Here is a 17,860-nt window from a genome sequence, read left to right on the forward strand (position 1 = left end):
ACACCTTCTTCCAAATCATTTAGCATTTAGAACGAAACAATCTCATTAGTGACAGACAGCATGGTTTTGTAAGAGGGAGGTGCCTTACAAATTTGGTGGAGTTTTTTAAGGAAGTGACAAAAACGGTTGATGAAAGAAGGGCCGTGGATGTCGTCTATATGGATTTCAGTAAGGCATTTGACAAAGTCCCACATGGCAGGTTGGTTAAGAAGGTTAAGGCTCATGGGATACAAGGAGAAGTGGCTAGATGGGTGGAGAACTGGCTTGGCCAGAGGAGACAGAGGGTAGTGGTCGAAGGGTCTTTTTCCGGCTGGAGGTCTGTGACCAGTGGTGTTCCGCAGGGCTCTGTACTCGGACCTCTGCTATTTGTGATATATATAAATGATTTGGAAGAAGGTGTAACTGGTGTAATCAGCAAGTTTGCGGATGACACGAAGATGGCTGGACTTGCGGATAGCGAAGAGCATTGTCGGGCAATACAGCAGGATATAGATAGGCTGGAAAATTGGGCGGAGAGGTGGCAGATGGAGTTTAATCCGGATAAATGCGAAGTGATGCATTTTGGAAGAAATAATGTAGGGAGGAGTTATACAATAAATGGCAGAGTCATCAGGAGTATAGAAACACAGAGGGACCTAGGTGTGCAAGTCCACAAATCCTTGAAGGTGGCAACACAGGTGGAGAAGGTGGTGAAGAAGGCATATGGTATGCTTGCCTTTATAGGACGGGGTATAGAGTATAAAAGCTGGAGTCTGATGATGCAGCTGTATAGAACGCTGGTTAGGCCACATTTGGAGTACTGCGTCCAGTTCTGGTCGCCGCACTACCAGAAGGACGTGGAGGCGTTAGAGAGAGTGCAGAGAAGGTTTACCAGGATGTTGCCTGGTATGGAGGGTCTTAGCTATGAGGAGAGATTGGGTAGACTGGGGTTGTTCTCCTTGGAAAGACGGAGAATGAGGGGAGATCTAATAGAGGTGTACAAGATTATGAAGGGTATAGATAGGGTGAACAGTGGGAAGCTTTTTCCCAGGTCGGAGGTGACGATCACGAGGGGTCACGTGCTCAAGCTGAGAGGGGCGAAGTATAACTCGGATATCAGAGGGACGTTTTTTACACAGAGGGTGGTGGGGGCCTGGAATGCGCTGCCAAGTAGGGTGGTGGAGGCAGGCACGCTGACATCGTTTAAGGCTTACCTGGATAGTCACATGAGCAGCCTGGGAATGGAGGGATACAAACGAATGGTCTAGTTGGACCAAGGAGCGGCACAGGCTTGGAGGGCCGAAGGGCCTGTTTCCTGTGCTGTACTGTTCTTTGTTCTTGTTCCATCTCATGATTGTTTTGAGTTTCAGCCCATCAGTAAATTTCTAAATGGAGTTGGAGTAGAATTTGGCCGCACAGTTATAAGTGTACAAGAAATATAGTAAGGGGCTGAGGACACAGCTTTGCGGGGCACCGGTGTTGAGGATGATCGTGCGGAGGTTGTTGTTTGCCCCTTTAGCAGTTTAGCTCTGTTGGCTGGACAATGGATTAGTGAAACAGAGCGATATTAACATAGAAACTAGAAGCAGGAATAGGCCATTCGGCCCTTTGAGCCTGCTCCACCATTCATCGTGATCATGACTGAGCATCCAATTAAATATCCTGATTTCCCCCTTCCTCCCATAGCCCTTGATCCCTTTAGCCTCAAGAGCTATATCTAATTTCTTGAAATCAGACAACGTTTTTGGCTTCAACTACAATCAATGGGAGTGAATTCCACACATTCACCACCCTCTGGGTGAAGAAATTTCTCCTCACCTCAGTTCTAAAAGCTTTGCCCCTTATCCTTAAACTGTGACCCTTAGTTCTGGACTCCCCCACCATTGGGAACATTCTTTCCGAATCTACCCTGTCTAATGCTGTTAGAATTTTATAAGTTTCTCTGAGATCCCCTCTCACTCTTCTAAACTCCAGTGAATATAATCCTAACCAATTTAGTCTCTCCTCATATGACAGACCTGCCATCCCACGAATTAGCCTGGTAAACCTTCGCTGTACTCCCTCTATAGCGAGGATACCCTCCCTCAGATAAGGACACCAAAACTGCACACAATACTCCAGGTATGGCCTCACCAACACCCTATACAACTGCAGCAAAACATCCCTATCCCTGTGCTCCAATCCTCTCGCGATGAAGGCCAACATTTCATTTGCCTTCTTCACTGCCTGCCGTACCTGCGCACTTACTTTCAGCAATTAAACTAGAAAGAGTGCAGAAAAGATTTACTAGGATGCTACCGGACTTGTTGGATTGAGTTATAAGGAGAGGCTGAATAGACTGGGACTTTTTTCTCTGGAGCGTAGGAGGCTGAGGGGTGACCTTATAGAGTCTATAAAATAATGAGGGGCATAGACAAGGTAGATAGTCAATATCTTTTCCCAAAGGTAGGGGAGTCTAAAACTAGAGGGCTTAGTTTAAGGTGAGAGGGGATAGATACAAAAGTGTCCAGAAGGGCAGTTTTTTCACACAGAGGGTGGTGAGTGTCTGGGACAAGCTGCCAGAGGTAGTAGTAGAGGCGGGTACAATTTTATCTTTTATAAAGCATTTAGATAGTTACATGGGTATGATGGGTATAGAGGGATATGGGCCAAATGCGGGCAATTGGCATTAGCTTAGGGGTTTAAAGAAAATAAGGGCAGCATGGACAAGTTGGACCGAAGGGCCTGTTTCCATGCTGTAAACCTCTATGACTCTATGACTGATGCACGAGGACACCGGGGTCTCATTGAGAATCCACCTCTCTCAATTTACACACATTCAAGTAATAATCTGTCTTCCTATTATTGCTTCCAGTGGATATCCTCACATTTATCCACAATATACTGCATCTGCCATGTATATGCGCACCACTCAGCCTGTCCAAATCACACTGAAGCATCTCTGCATCCTGCTCACGGCTCACCCTCCACCCAACTTTGTATCATCTGCAAATTTGGAAATAATACATTCGGTTCCCTCTTCCAAATCATTAATATATAATGTTAAGAACAGTTGGGGCCCTAGCACAGATCCCAGTAGAGCCCCACTAGTCACTGACTGCCAATCAGAAAAAGACCCATTTATGCCCACTCTTTGCTTTCTGTCTGCTAATCAGCTTTCTATCCATCTCAAGACATTATCTGCAAACTCATGTGCTTTAACTTTACATAGTCTGTTATGTGAGACCTTGTCGAAAGCCTTCTTGTTGGGAGTGTCTCGGAGGGGAGTGTTGAACCGTTGGAGAAAATCTCCATTACAAGGGAGGAAGTGTTAGGTTTGTTAGAGAATATAAGGACTGACAAATCCCCAGGGCCTGATGGAATCTATCCAAGGCTGCTCAGGGAGACGAGAGATGAAACCGTTGGGCCTCTGACGCAAATCTTTGTATCGTCACAGGTGAGGTCCCGGAGGATTGGAGGATAGCTAATGTGGTCCCGTTATTTAAGAAGGGTAGGAAGGATAACCCGGGTAATTATAGGCCGGTGAGCTTGACGTCCGTGGTGGGGAAGTTGTTGGAGAAGATTCTTAGAGATAGGATGTATGCGCATTTAGAAAGGAATAAACTCATTAACGATAGTCAGCATGGTTTTGTGAGAGGGAGGTCATGCCTCACTAACCTGGTGGAGTTTTTTGAAGAAGTGACTAGAATGGTTGACGAGGGAAAGACCGTGGATGTCGTCTATATGGACTTTAGTAAAGTGTTTGACAAAGTCCCTCATGGTAGGCTGGTGAAAAAGGTTGGATCTCATGGGATAAAGGGGGAGGTGGCTAGATGGGTGGAGAACTGGCTTGGTCATAGAAGACAGAGGGTGGTAGTGGAAGGGTCTTTTTCCAGCTGGAGGCCTGTGACTAGCGGTATTCCGCAGGGCTCTGTATTGGGACCTCTGCTGTTTGTGATTTATATAAACGATCTGGAAGAAGGTGTAAATGGGCTGATCAGTAAGTTTGCGGACAACACAAAATTGGCAGGACTTGCAGATAGTGAGGAGCATTGTCAGAGGCTACAGAAGGATATAGAAAGGCTGGAAATTTGGGCAAAGAAATGGCAGATGGAGTTCAATCCTGATAAATGCGAAGTGATGCATTTTGGTAGAAATAATGTAGGGAGGAGCTATACGATAAATGGCAGAACCATAAAGGGTGTAGATACGCAGAGGGACCTGGGTGTGCAAGTCCACAGATCCTTGAAGGTGACGTCACAGGTGGAGAAGGTGGTGAAGAAGGCATATGGCATGCTTGCCTTTATAGGACGGGGCATAGAGTATAAAAGTTGGGGTCTGATGTTGCAGATGTATAGAAAGTTGGTTCGGCCGCATTTGGAATACTGCGTCCAGTTCTGGTCGCCACACTACCAGAAAGACATGGAGGCTTTGGAGAGAGTGCAGAGGAGGTTTACCAGGATGTTGCCTGGTATGGAAGGGCTTAGTTATGAGGAGGGATTGGGTAAACTGGGTATGTTCTCCCTGGAAAGACGGAGGATGAGGGGAGACTTAATAGAGGTGCGTAAAATTATGAAAGGCATAGATAGGGTGAACGGTGGGAAGCTTTTCCCCAAGTCGGCGGTGACGTTCACGAGGGGTCATAGGTTCAAGGTGAAGGGGGGGAGGTTTAACACAGATATCAGAAGGACATATTTTACACAGAGGGTGGTGGGGGCCTGGAATGCGCTGCCAGGCAAGGTGGTGGAGGCGGACACACTGCGAACGTTTAAGACTTATCTAGATAGCCATATGAATGGAGGGATACAAAAGAATGGTCTAGTTTGGACCAGGGAGCGGCACGGGCTTGGAGGGCCGAAGGGCCTGTTCCTGTGCTGTTTTGTTCTTTGTTCTGAAAGTCTAAATAAACCACACTCACTGGTTCTCCTCGGTCAACTCTACTAGTTACATCCTCAAAAAATTCCATTAGATTCATCAAGCATAAAATCATAGAATCCTACAGCGCAGAAGGAGGCCATTCGGCCCATCGAGTCTGCACCGAAATCCCACCCAGGCCCAATTCCCATAACCCCATGCATTTACACTAGCTAGTTCCCCCTGACAGGGGCAACTAGCATGGCCAATCCACCAATTCCCTTTTGTAAATCCATGCTGACCTTATCTGATTATACCATTGCCTTCCAAATGCCAAGTTATGAAATCCTTGTTATTAGACTCGAGCAACTTCCTCAGTACCGATGTTAGGCTCACTGGTCTATAGTTCCTTGTTCACTCTCTACCTCCCTTTTTGAATAGCGGGCTTACATTACTGCCCTCCAATCTTCAGGGACTATTCCAGAGTCCAAAGAATTTTGGAAAATAATTATCAATGGATCTACTAATTCCCGGGCCACTTCCTTAAGTACTCTAGAATGAAGATTATCAGGACCTGGAGATTTATCCACCTTCAATCCCCTCAATTTCTCCCAAACTATTTCCCTACTAATGTTGATTTCCTTCAGCTCCTCACTAAAACATGTTTCTCTCAGCACTTCTGGCACATTAGAAACATAGAAGATAGGAGCAGGAAGAGGCCATTTGGCCCTTTGAGCCAGCTCCAGCATTCATTACGATCATGGGCTGATCAGCAAACTCAATAGCCTGATCCTGCTTTTTCCCCACAACCTTTGATCCCATTTGCCCCAAGTGCTATATCCAGCTGCCTCTTGAATGTATTCAATGTTTTGGCATCAACTACTTCCTGTGGTAATTAATTCCACCCACCACTCTTTGGGTGAAGAAATGTCTCCTCACCTCTGTCCTAAATGGTCTACCCTGAATCCTCAGACTGTGACTCCTGGTTCTGGACTCCCCCATCAATCCTCCCTGCATCTATCCTGTCTAGTCCTGTTAGAATTTTATAAGTCTCTATGAGATTCCCCCCTCATTCGTCTGAACTCCAGCGAAAACAATCCTAACCTAGTCAATCTCTCCTCATACATCAGTCCTGTCATCCCCGGAATCAGCCTGGTAAACCTATTATTTGTCTTCCTTTGTGAAGACTGAAGCAAAGTACAAATTTAATTCAGGTTCAATTCCTGTGCTGTGAGGTTATTCATGAAGGCCCTGCCTTCTCAACCTTTCCTCTCGCCTGAGGTGTAGTGGTCCTCAGGTTAAATCACCACCAGTCAGCTCTCCCCATCAAAAGGAAGTACACCTATGGTCATCTGGGACTATGGTGACTTTACCTTTTTACCTTTACTGTGTTGTGGAGTAGGTGGACAGCTTTGAACTGTTCATTGGTTATTTCCTTTCCTCTCGGTGTGTGGGACAATTCATGGTTGGGCAGTTCTTTATGGCTTCTGCAGTTTGAACATTGATGGTGCCTGGAGCGATGGAGAATATTGTAAGCTCTGCTTCAGTTGCTAAAATATTCAGCAAATGCTTAAAGGAAGAGATTGAAATTACAGCAAAAGAAATGTGTGAAGAGTTAGCCTGTGGTATTAACTTGACCCACTTCAGGCTGTGGTTAGAGATCAGAACAATTACCTTACATTTTTTTCCCAGGGTGGAAATGGCTGCTACGAGAGGACACAGGTTTAAGGTGCTGGGGGGTAGGTACAGGGGAAATGTTAGGGTGAAGTTTTTCACACAGAGGGTGGTGGGCGAGTGGAATCGGCTGCCGTCAGTGGTGGTGGAGGCAAACTCAATAGGGTCTTTTAAGAGACTTCTGGATGAGTACATGGGACTTAATAGGATGGAGGGTTGTAGATAGGCCTAAAAGGTAGGGATATGTTCGGCACAACTTGTGGGGCCGAAGAGCCTGTTTTGTGCTGTAGTTTTTCTATGTTTTCCATGTTTCTATGTTTCTATAACTAATTCATAGGGCTCCTCACTGCCTGAGGCTCTGAAATGTTAGTATATTTCCCAATTTGTTGATAATTAAACTGCAGTCCTGTTCTTGTCTGTCTTTCCAGCATGCTGCTACGGCCCTGTCTGCACTGATCCATGCATTGGAAGAGTTGGATATGGTGGCGATAGTTCGTTACGTTTATGACCGGAGATCAAACCCACAAGTTGGAGTGGCTTTACCTGTGATTAAAGACAAATACGAGGTAACAAGCTGTACTTGAATTGCAGAAGTAAAGACAATGTTCCTGACTCTGGGGTAAATGGAAAGAGGTAAAGTGCTGAGTTAGGATGGAAGTGGACACTTTTTAAAAAGATTGAACAGACAAAAATGTAAATCACCAAAGCCATCAGTAACAGAAATGTTAAAAGAACTGTTTCGTTTTTGGGTCTGCACCTGAATCCAAGATTGCTGCAGGTCTCCAGCTTTTGCAGATTTTTCTCTTTAACAGTGCTATAGTTTCAAATATTCTCTGATGTACTAATTTTCACTAAGTTATTTTCCTTGCTTTAGTGTTTGATCTACATCCAGCTACCATTCATGGAAGATCTCCGGCAGTTTACCTTCACCTCTCTGAAGAACAATAAAAAAGGAAAAGCTTCAGGTGGGTTGGAATTGTGGGCAGAGCCAAATAGCTTCAGTTGGGGGCCATTCATGGATGTGGAAGTGGGTACAGAACTAAAATCAAAAGAACAGTACAGCACAGGAACAGTCTGTGCCGACTCAGATGCCTCTCTAATATATTTTCTTCCCTCCATGTGGTCCATGTCCCTCTATTCCCTGCCTATTCATGTATCTATCCCGGTGCCTCTTGAACGTTGTTATAGAATCTGCTTCTTCCACCTCCTCCGGCAGCACGTTTCAGGCATTCACCACCCTCTGCTTGAAAAACTTGCCCCTTACATCTCTTTTAAACTTTTCCCCTCTGACTCTCAACCTATGCCTCCGAGTAAATGACACTTCGACCCCCCTGGGAAAAAGACTCTGACTATCCACTCTATCTATAGTACCAGAAGATTGGAGGTTAGCGAATGTTGTCCCATTGTTTAAGAAGGGGAACAGAGACTTCCCCGGGAATTATAGACCGGTGAGTCTCACTTCTGTTGTCGGCAAGATGTTGGAAAAAATTATAAGGGATAGGATTTATAGTTATTTGGAGAGTAATGAATTGATAGGTGATAGTCAGCATGGTTTTGTGGCAGGTAGGTCGTGCCTTACTAACCTTATTGAGTTTTTTGAGAAAGTGACCAAGGAGGTGGATGGGGGCAAGGCAGTGGACGTGGTATATATGGATTTTAGTAAGGCGTTTGATAAGGTTCACCATGGTAGGCTTCTGCAGAAAATGCAGATGTATGGGATTGGGGGTGATCTAGGAAATTGGATCAGGAATTGGCTAGCGGATAGGAAACAGAGGGTGGTGGTTGATAGTAAATATTCATCATGGAGTGCGGTTACAAGTGGTGTACCTCAGGGATCTGTTTTGGGGCCACTGCTGTTTGTAATATTTATTAATGATCTGGATGAGGGTATAGTTGGGTGGATTAGCAAATTTGCTGATGACACCAAAGTCGGTGGTGTGGTAGACAGTGAGGAAGGGTGTCGTAGTTTGCAGGAAGACTTAGACAGGTTGCAAAGTTGGGCCGAGAGGTGGCGGATGGAGTTTAATGCGGAGAAGTGTGAGGTAATTCACTTTGGTAGGAATAACAGATGTGTTGAGTATAGGGCTAACGGGAGGACTTTGAATAGTGTGGAGGAGCAGAGGGATCTAGGTGTATGTGTGCATAGATCCCTGAAAGTTGGGAATCAAGTAGATAAGGTTGTTAAGAAGGCATATGGTGTCTTGGCGTTTATTGGTAGGGGGATTGAATTTAGGAGTCGTAGCGTTATGTTGCAACTGTACACAACTCTGGTGCGGCCGCACTTGGAGTACTGTGTGCAGTTCTGGTCCCCACATTACAGGAAGGATGTGGAGGCTTTGGAGAGGGTGCAGAGGAGGTTTACCAGGATGTTGCCTGGTATGGAGGGGAGATCCTATGAGGAGAGGCTGAGGGATTTGGGATTGTTTTCGCTGGAAAGGCGGCGGCTAAGAGGGGATCTTATTGAAACATATAAGATGATTAGAGGTTTAGATAGGGTGGATAGTGATAGCCTTTTTCCTCTGATGGAGAAATCCAGCACGAGGGGGCATGGCTTTAAATTGAGGGGGGGTAGTTATAGAACCGATGTCAGGGGTAGGTTCTTTACCCAGAGGGTGGTGAGGGATTGGAATGCCCTGCCAGCATCAGTAGTAAATGCGCCTAGTTTGGGGGCGTTTAAGAGATCCGTAGATAGGTTCATGGACGAAAAGAAATTGGTTTAGGTTGGAGGGTCACAGTTTTTTTTTTAACTGGTCGGTGCAACATCGTGGGCCGAAGGGCCTGTTCTGCGCTGTAATGTTCTATATGTTCTATAAGCCTGTCATAACCTTGTAAACCTCTATCAGGCCCCCCCCCCCCTTATCTTCTGATGCTCCAATAAAACCTTTCTCCAGAATCCATATCCTCCAAACCGGGCAACATCTTCGTAAATCTCTTCTGCACTCTTTCCAATGCATCAACATCCTTCTGGTAGTGTGGCGACCAGAATTGTACACAATACTCCAAATGCAGCCTAACCAAAGTCTTATACAGCTGCAATATGATTTTCCAATTCCTATACTCAACACCCTGACCGATGAAGGCCAGCATTCCATACGCCTTCTTCACCACCTTGTCCATCTGAGTTGCCACCTTCCGGGAACTGTGGATCTGCACATCTAGATCCCTCTGTATGCTAATATTTCTAAGGGCTCTACCATATACTGTATGCTTTCCTTCTGCAGTAGACCTTCCAAGTCGCATCACCTCACATTTGTCCGGGTTAAATTCCATCTGACATCTTTTGGCCCAGGTCTCCAGCCGATTTATATACTGCTCTATCCTCTAACAATCCTCCTCACTATCCACTACTCCCCCAATTTTCGTATCATCTGCAAATTTACTAATCAGACTACCTACATTTTCCTCCAAATCATTTATATATATTACAAACAACAGAGGCCCCAGCACTCATACTTGTGGAACATCGTTTGTCACAGACATCCGGTTAGAAAAGTATCCTTCCATTGCGACTCTCTGCTTTCTATGCCCAAGCCAGTTTTTTATCCATCTGACCAGCTCACCTCGGATCCCATATGACTTCACCTTCTGTATCAGCCTGCCATGAGGAACCTTATCGAAGGCTTTACTAAAGTTCATGTATACAACATGCACTGCCCTGCCCTGGTCAATTTTTCTTGTCGCTTCCTCAAAGAACTCAATCAAGTTTGTGAGACACAACTTCCCCTTCACAAAACCATGCTGCGTATTGCTAATAAACCTATTCTCTTCCAGATGTGAGTCCATCCTGTCCCTAAGAATCTTCTCCAATAGTTTCCCCACCACTGATGTAAGGCTTATAGACCTGTAATTCCCAGATTATCTCTTCTGCCCTTCTTAAACAGAAGAAGAATGTTAGCTACTCTCCAATCCTCTGGTACCTTGCCTGTGACTAAAGAGGATACAAAGATTTTGGCCAAGGCCTCAGCAATTTCTTCCCTCGCCTCTTTCAGTATTCTGGCATAGACCCTATCTGGCCCTGGGGACTTGTCTCTCTTAACATTTTTCAAAACCTCCAATACCTCCTCCATTTCTATCTCAACATGTCCTAGAATGTCAACATCCTCCTTTCTACTCACCATCCACCACATCCTTCTCCTTTGTGAATACTGATGCAAATTACTCATTAAGGACCTCACCCACCTCATCTGGCTCCACACGCAAATTCCCTCCACTGTCCTTGAGTGGACCTACCCTTTCCTTAGCTACTCTCTTCCTCCTTATATATGTATGAAAAGCCTTGGGATTATTCTTAATCCTGCCTGCCAAGGACATTTCATGGTCCCTTTTTGCCCTTCTAAGTCCCTGTTTAAGCACTTTCCTGCTATCTTTGTATTCCTCAAGAATCTTATCCGTTTTTAATTTCCTGAAATTTATGTATGCCTCCTCCTTTTTTCACTAAGCTCACAATTTCTCTTGTCATCCAGGGTTCCCGAATCTTGCCATCTTTATCCTTCATTTTTACAGGCACATACTTGTCCTGAATTGTTAACAACTGACTTTTAAAAGACTTCCACATATCGGATGTGGATAAAACTCACAAAGCATGTAAATGATGTCAAACTGCAAGCAGTCAAGAACAGACTGTTTGAGTACAGATGGGCCTGGATAGACAGGGGCAATAAGCTGACATGGGAAATGTAATTTAGTGGGAACTATTGTAAAGTTGAGTGATATTGGATGAATTGATAAAATTTTAATTAATTTAAGAGTGTGTCCGGGATAATTTTGTGCAACAATGTGTCATGCAAGCAAATTTTAGGGAGTGAGGTAGGAAATTGAAAACTTGGACTACCAAGATGGTAATCTATCTATTGGGAGAAATGGGTTTGAATTCATGGGACATTGGCACCAATACTGGGGAACGATGAGCTGTTCCGATGGGATGGTCTTCACCTCAGTCATGCTGGACCAGAGTCCTGGCAAATTGTATAACTAGGGTTGTAGATAGGGCCTTAAACTAAGTAGAGGGTGGAGGGTTCACTTGCATGGAAAATTAGAAAATCAAAATTAAAGGAAAAGGTAGGAGGGCAGATTAGGGATGAGGTGGATTGTTACTGGAAAATAAAGGAAGAGAATGTAATTTTGCAAAAAGGAATTGTGCAAGAACATAGAACAGTACAGCACAGAACTGGCCCTTCGGCCCATGATGTTGTGCCGAGCTTTATCTGAAACCAAGATTAAGCTATCCCACACCCTATCATCCTGGTGTGCTCCATGTGCCTATCCAATAACCGCTTAAATGTTCCTAACGTGTCTGACTCCACTATCACTGCAGGCAGTCCATTCCACACCCCAACCACTCTCTGAGTAAAGAACCTACCTCGGACATCCTTCCTATACCTCCCACCATGAACCCTATAGTTATGCTCCCTTGTAATAGCTCCATGCACCCGAGGAAATAGTCTTTGAACGTTCACTCTATCTATCCCCTTCATCATTTTATAAACCTCTATTAAGTCTCCCCTCAACCTCCTCCGCTCCAGAGAGAGCAGCCCTAGCTCCCTCAACCTTTCCTCATAAGACCTACCCTCCAAACCAGGCAGCATTCTGGTAAATCTCCTTTGCACTCTTTCCAGCGCTTTCACATCCTTCTTATAGTGAGGTGACTAGAACTGCACACAATATTCCAAATGTGGTCTCACCAAGGTCCTGTACAGTTGCAGCATAACCCCACGGCTCTTAAACTCCAACCCCCTGTTAATAAAAGCTAACACACTGTAGGCCTTCTTCACAGCTCTATCCACTTGAGTGGCAACCTTCAGAGAGCTGTGGATATGGACCCCAAGATCTCTCTGTTCCTCCACAGTCTTCAGAGCCCTACCTTTGACCCTGTAATCCCTGTAAGAGTAGGGAAATTTGAGAATAGAACAAACTTAAAGGCTTTGTGCCTGAATGCGTGAAGCATTTAGAACAAAATTATTGAGGTAACAGCGCAAATAGAGATAAAGGGGTATGATTTGGTGGTGATTACTGAAATATGGTTACTTTTCTTGTGAAAAGGAAGAGGGAAGCTTATGTAGGGATGAGGAAACAAGGTTCAGATGGCTCGATTGAGGGTTACAAGTTAGCAAGGAATGAGCTGAAAAAGGGGCTTAGGAGAGCTAGGAGGGGACGTGAGAAATCCTTGGTGGGTCGGATCAAGGAAAACCCCAAGGCTTTTTACTCTTATGTGAGGAATAAAAGAATGACCAGGGTGAGGTTAGGGCCGGTCAAGGACAGTAGTGGGAACTTGTGTATGGAGTCAGTAGAGATAGGCGAGGTGATGAATGAATACCTTTCTTCAGTGTTCACCAAGGAGAGGGGCCATGTTTTTGAGGAAGAGAAGGTGTTACAGGCTAATAGGCTGGAGGAAATAGATGTTCAGAGGGAGGATGTACTGGTAGTTTTGAATAAACAGTCCCCTGGGCCTGATGAAATATATCCTAGGATTCTTTGGGAGGCAAGGGATGAGATTGCAGAGCCTTTGGCTTTGATCTTTGGGTCCTCACTGTCCACGGGGATGGTGCCAGAAGACTGGAGAGTGGCGAATGTTGTTCCTCTGTTTAAGAAAGGGAATAGAAATGACCCTGGTAATTATAGACCGGTTAGTCTTACTTCGGTGGTTGGTAAATTGATGGAAAAGGTCCTTAGGGATGGGATTTACGACCATTTAGAAAGATGCGGATTAATCCGGGATAGTTAGCACGGATTCGTGAAGGGCAAGTCGTGCCTCACAAATTTGATAGAATTTTTTGAGGAGGTAACTAAGTGTGTTGATGAAGGTAGGGCAGTTGATGTCATATACATGGATTTTAGTAAGGCATTTGATAAGGTCTCCCATGGTCGGCTTATGATGAAAGTAAGGAGGTGTGGGATAGAAGGAAAGTTGGCCGATTGGATAGGTAACTGGCTATCTGATCGAAGACAGAGGGTGGTGGTGGATGGAAAATGTTCGGACTGGAGGCAGGTTGCTAGCGGAGTGCCACAGGGATCAGTGCTTGGTCCTCTGCTCTTTGTGATTTTTATTAATGACTTAGAGGAGGGGGCTGAAGGGTGGATCAGTAAATTTGCTGATGACACCAAGATTGGTGGAGTAGTGGATGAGGTGGATGGCTGTTGTAGGCTGCAAAGAGAAATAGATAGGATGCAAAGCTGGGCTGAAAAATGGCAAATGGAGTTTAACCCTGATAAATGTGAGGTGATTCATTTTGGTAGGACTAATTTGAATGTGGATTACAGGGTCAAAGGTAGGGTTCTGAAGACTGTGGAGGAACAGAGAGATCTTGGGGTCCATATCCACAGATCTCTAAAGGTTGCCACTCAAGTGGATAGAGCTGTGAAGAAGGCCTATAGTGTGTTAGCTTTTATTAACAGGGGGTTGGAGTTTAAGAGCCGTGGGGTTATGCTGCAACTGTACAGGACCTTGGTGAGACCACATTTGGAATATTGTGTGCAGTTCTGGTCACCTCACTATAAGAAGGATGTGGAAGCGCTGGAAAGAGTGCAGAGGAGATTTACCAGGATGCTGCCTGGTTTGGAGGGTAGGTCTTATAGAACATAGAAAGCCACAGCACAAACAGGCCCTTCGGCCCACAAGTTGCGCCGATCATATCCCTACCTCTAGGCCTATCTATAGCCCTCAATCCCATTAAATCCCATGTACTCATCCAGAAGTCTCTTAAAAGACCCCAACGAGTTTGCCTCCACCACCACCGACGTCAGCCGATTCCACTCACCCACCACCCTCTGAGTGAAAAACTTACCCCTGACATCTCCTCTGTACCTACCCCCCAGCACCTTAAACCTGTGTCCTCTCGTAGCAACCATTTCAGCCCTTGGAAATAGCCTCTGAGAGTCTACCCTATCCAGACCTCTCAACATCTTGTAAACCTCTATCAGGTCACCTCTCATCCTTCGTCTCTCCAGGGAGAAGAGACCAAGCTCCCTCAACCTATCCTCATAAGGCATGCCCCCCAATCCAGGCAACATCCTTGTAAATCTCCTCTGCACCCTTTCAATGGCTTCAACATCTTTCCTGTAATGAGGTGACCAGAACTGCGCGCAGTACTCCAAGTGGGGTCTAACCAGGGTCCTATAAAGCTGCAGCATTATCTCCCGACTCCTAAACTCAATCCCTCGATTAATGAAGGCTAGTACGCCGTACGCCTTCTTGACCGCATCCTCCACCTGCGAGGCCGATTTAAGAGTCCTATGGACCCGGACCCCAAGGTCCTTCTGATCCTCTACACTGCTAAGAATGGTACCCTTCATATTATACTGCTGCTTCATCCCATTGGATCTGCCAAAATGGATCACTACACACTTATCCGGGTTGAAGTCCATCTGCCACTTCTCCACCCAGTCTTGCATTCTATCTATGTCTCGCTGCAACTTCTGACATCCCTCCAAACTATCCACAACACCACCTACCTTGGTGTCGTCAGCAAACTTACCAACCCATCCCTCCACTTCCTCATCCAGGTCATTTGTGAAAATGACAAACAGCAAGGGTCCCAGAACAGATCCCTGGGGCACTCCACTGGTCACTGACCTCCATGCAGAGAAAGACCCCTCCACAGCCACTCTCTGCCTTCTGCAGGCAAGCCAGTTCTGGATCCACAAGGCAACAGCCCCTTGGATCCCATGCCCTCTCACTTTCTCAAGAAGTCTTGCATGGGGGACCTTATCGAACGCCTTGCTGAAGTCCATATAGACCACATCCACCGCTCTTCCTTCGTCAATGTGTTTGGTCACATTTTCAAAGAACTCAACCAGGCTCGTAAGGCACGACCTGCCCTTGACAAAGCCGTGCTGACTACTTTTGATCATACTAAACTTCTCTAGATGATCATAAATCCTGTCTCTCAGGATCCTCTCCATCAACTTACCAACCACTGAGGTTAGACTCACCGGTCGGTAATTTCCCGGGCTCTCCCTGTTCCCTTTCTTGAATATAGGGACCACATCTGCAATCCTCCAATCCTCCGGAACCTCTCCCGTCTCCATCGACGATGCAAAGATCATCGCCAAAGGCTCCGCAATCTCCTCCCTCGCCTCCCACAGTAACCTGGGGTACATCCCATCCGGTCCCGGCGACTTACCAACCTTGATGCCATTCAATAGTTCCAACACATCCTCTTTCTTTATGTCCACATGCTCGATCCTTTCTGTCCACCGCAAACCAGCAGTACAACCACCCAGATCCCTTTCCACCGTGAATACCGAGGTAAAGTATTCATTAAGCACCTCCGCCATTTCTAACGGTTCCGCACAAACTTTTCCCCCTTCACCTTTTAAGGGTCCTATGCCTTCACATCTCATCCTTTTACTCTTGACATATTTGTAGAAAGCCTTGGGATTCTCCTTAATCTTACCCGCCAAGATCTTCTCATGACCCCTTCTCGCTCTCCTAATTTCCTTCTTAAGCTCCTTCCTACATCCCGTATACTCCTCTAAATCCTTAACACCTCCTAGCTCTCTGAACCTTCTGTACGCCTCTCTTTTCTTATTCACCAGGTTCATCACAACCTTCGTGCACCACGGTTCCCGTACCCTACCAACACCCCCCTGTCTCATCGGAACGTTGTCATGCAGAGCTCCAGACAAACATTCCTTGAAAATCCTCCACTTTCCTTCGGTACTTTTCCCCAAGAATGCCTCCTTCCAATTTACCCGTCTAATTATGAGGAAAGGTTGAGGGAGCTCGGGCTGTTCTCTCTGGAGCGGAGGAGGCTGAGGGGAGACTTAATAGAGGTTTATAAAATGATGAAGGGGATAGATAGAGTGAACGTTCAAAGACTATTTCCTCGGGTGGATGGAGCTATTACAAGGGGGCATAACTATAGGGTTCATGGTGGGAGATATAGGATGGATATCAGAGGTAGGTTCTTTACGCAGAGAGTGGTTGGGGTGTGGAATGGACTGCCTGCAGTGATAGTGGAGTCAGACACTTTAGGAACATTTAAGCGGTTATTGGATAGGCTCATGGAGCACACCAGGATGATAGGGAGTGGGATAGCTTGATCTTGGTTTCAGATAAAGCTCGGCACAACATCATGGGCCGAAGGGCCTGTTCTGTGCTGTACTGTTCTATGTTCTATGTATAATCTCCCTGACATTAAAGGGCAATTGAGCACAGTCCATCAACCTAACCGGCACAAATGTGGGGAGAATGTACAAACTCTACACAGGTACTTGAGACTAGAATTGAACCCGGGTCCCTAACACTGTGAGGCAGCAGTGTGAACTACTGTGCCGCCCTAAGTTTAAGGTAAGATACAGGAGGTTTAGAGGGGATATGAGGAAAAAGGTTTTCACCCAAAGAGTGGAGGGCAACACAGTGGCACAGTGGTTAGCACTGTTGTCTCACAGCGCCAGGGACCCGGGTTCAATTCCCGGCTTGGGTCACTGCCTGTGTGGAGTTTGCACATTCTCCCCGAGTCTGTGTGGGTTTCCTCCGGGTGCTCCAATTTTCTCCCACAGTCCAGAAGATGTGCAGGTTAGGTGAATTGGCGATGCTAAATTCTCCCTCAGTGTACCCAAACAGGTGCTGGAATGTGGCGACTAGAGGATTTTCACAGTGCCATCATTGCAGTGTGAATGTAAGTCGACTTGTGACTAATAAATAAACTTTAACTTTGGTGGGATTCTGGAACTCACTGCCTGAAAGGGTGGTGGAGACAGAGACTGTCATAACATTTAAGAAGTACTTAGATGTGCACTTGTGATCCCAAGGTATACAAGGCTATCGGCCAAATGCTGGAAAAAAGGATTTTGACCGGCACAGATGCAATTGCCCAAAGGACCTTGTCCTGTGCGGTACACCTCCCTGACTCTAAGGGTGGGAAAATCTGGCCGCCTTCGCCCCAAGACCGGAAAATCCCACTCAAGGTCGACGGACCTTTGCATGGTCCGTCCCCACCGGGGACGGGTGGAATGGGAAAATTCCGCACCAAGAGACATACAGACTTGAAATATTAATTCTGTTTTCAGACCCCACAGCTGTTGCCAGACTTTCTGAGTTTTTCCAACATTCTCTGTTTCTGTGTCTGTGTTTGTATGGACAAAATTGTTCTTTTTTGGTTGGTACGGAACACTGGGGTATTAATTAGTCGGGGGAGTTAACTTTGACACAGTTAGTCTAATTGGACTTGGATTTGCTGAAAGTTGGTTCATTGTGGAATGAACCATTATATCAAACTGCACAGGAGGAGGCCTTTTGGTCCATTATTGCTCTTTGAAAGAGCTATCCAATTTGTCTCACTCCCCTGATCTTTCCTCATAGCCCTTTAAGATTTTTCCTTTCAATTCACTTTTGGAAATTATAATTGAATTAGCTTTCACTGCACTTTCAAGC

The 17,860-nt window shown here is 45.8% G+C and overlaps 1 protein-coding gene across 1 annotated transcript in view; it reads left to right on the forward strand.

Annotated features, from left to right (window-relative positions):
* Window positions 1–17,860, forward strand: part of LOC144503445 (X-ray repair cross-complementing protein 5-like) — a 292,714-nt gene that overhangs the window by 158,021 nt on the left and 116,833 nt on the right. The window contains exons 11-12 of the mRNA XM_078227765.1: window positions 6,915–7,052; window positions 7,361–7,451. Of these exons, the coding sequence (XP_078083891.1) occupies window positions 6,915–7,052; window positions 7,361–7,451 (229 nt within the window). The remainder of the gene's footprint in view (window positions 1–6,914; window positions 7,053–7,360; window positions 7,452–17,860) is intronic.

This window comes from Mustelus asterias, chromosome 14 (assembly GCF_964213995.1).
Source record: "Mustelus asterias chromosome 14, sMusAst1.hap1.1, whole genome shotgun sequence".
NCBI lineage: Eukaryota > Metazoa > Chordata > Chondrichthyes > Carcharhiniformes > Triakidae > Mustelus > Mustelus asterias.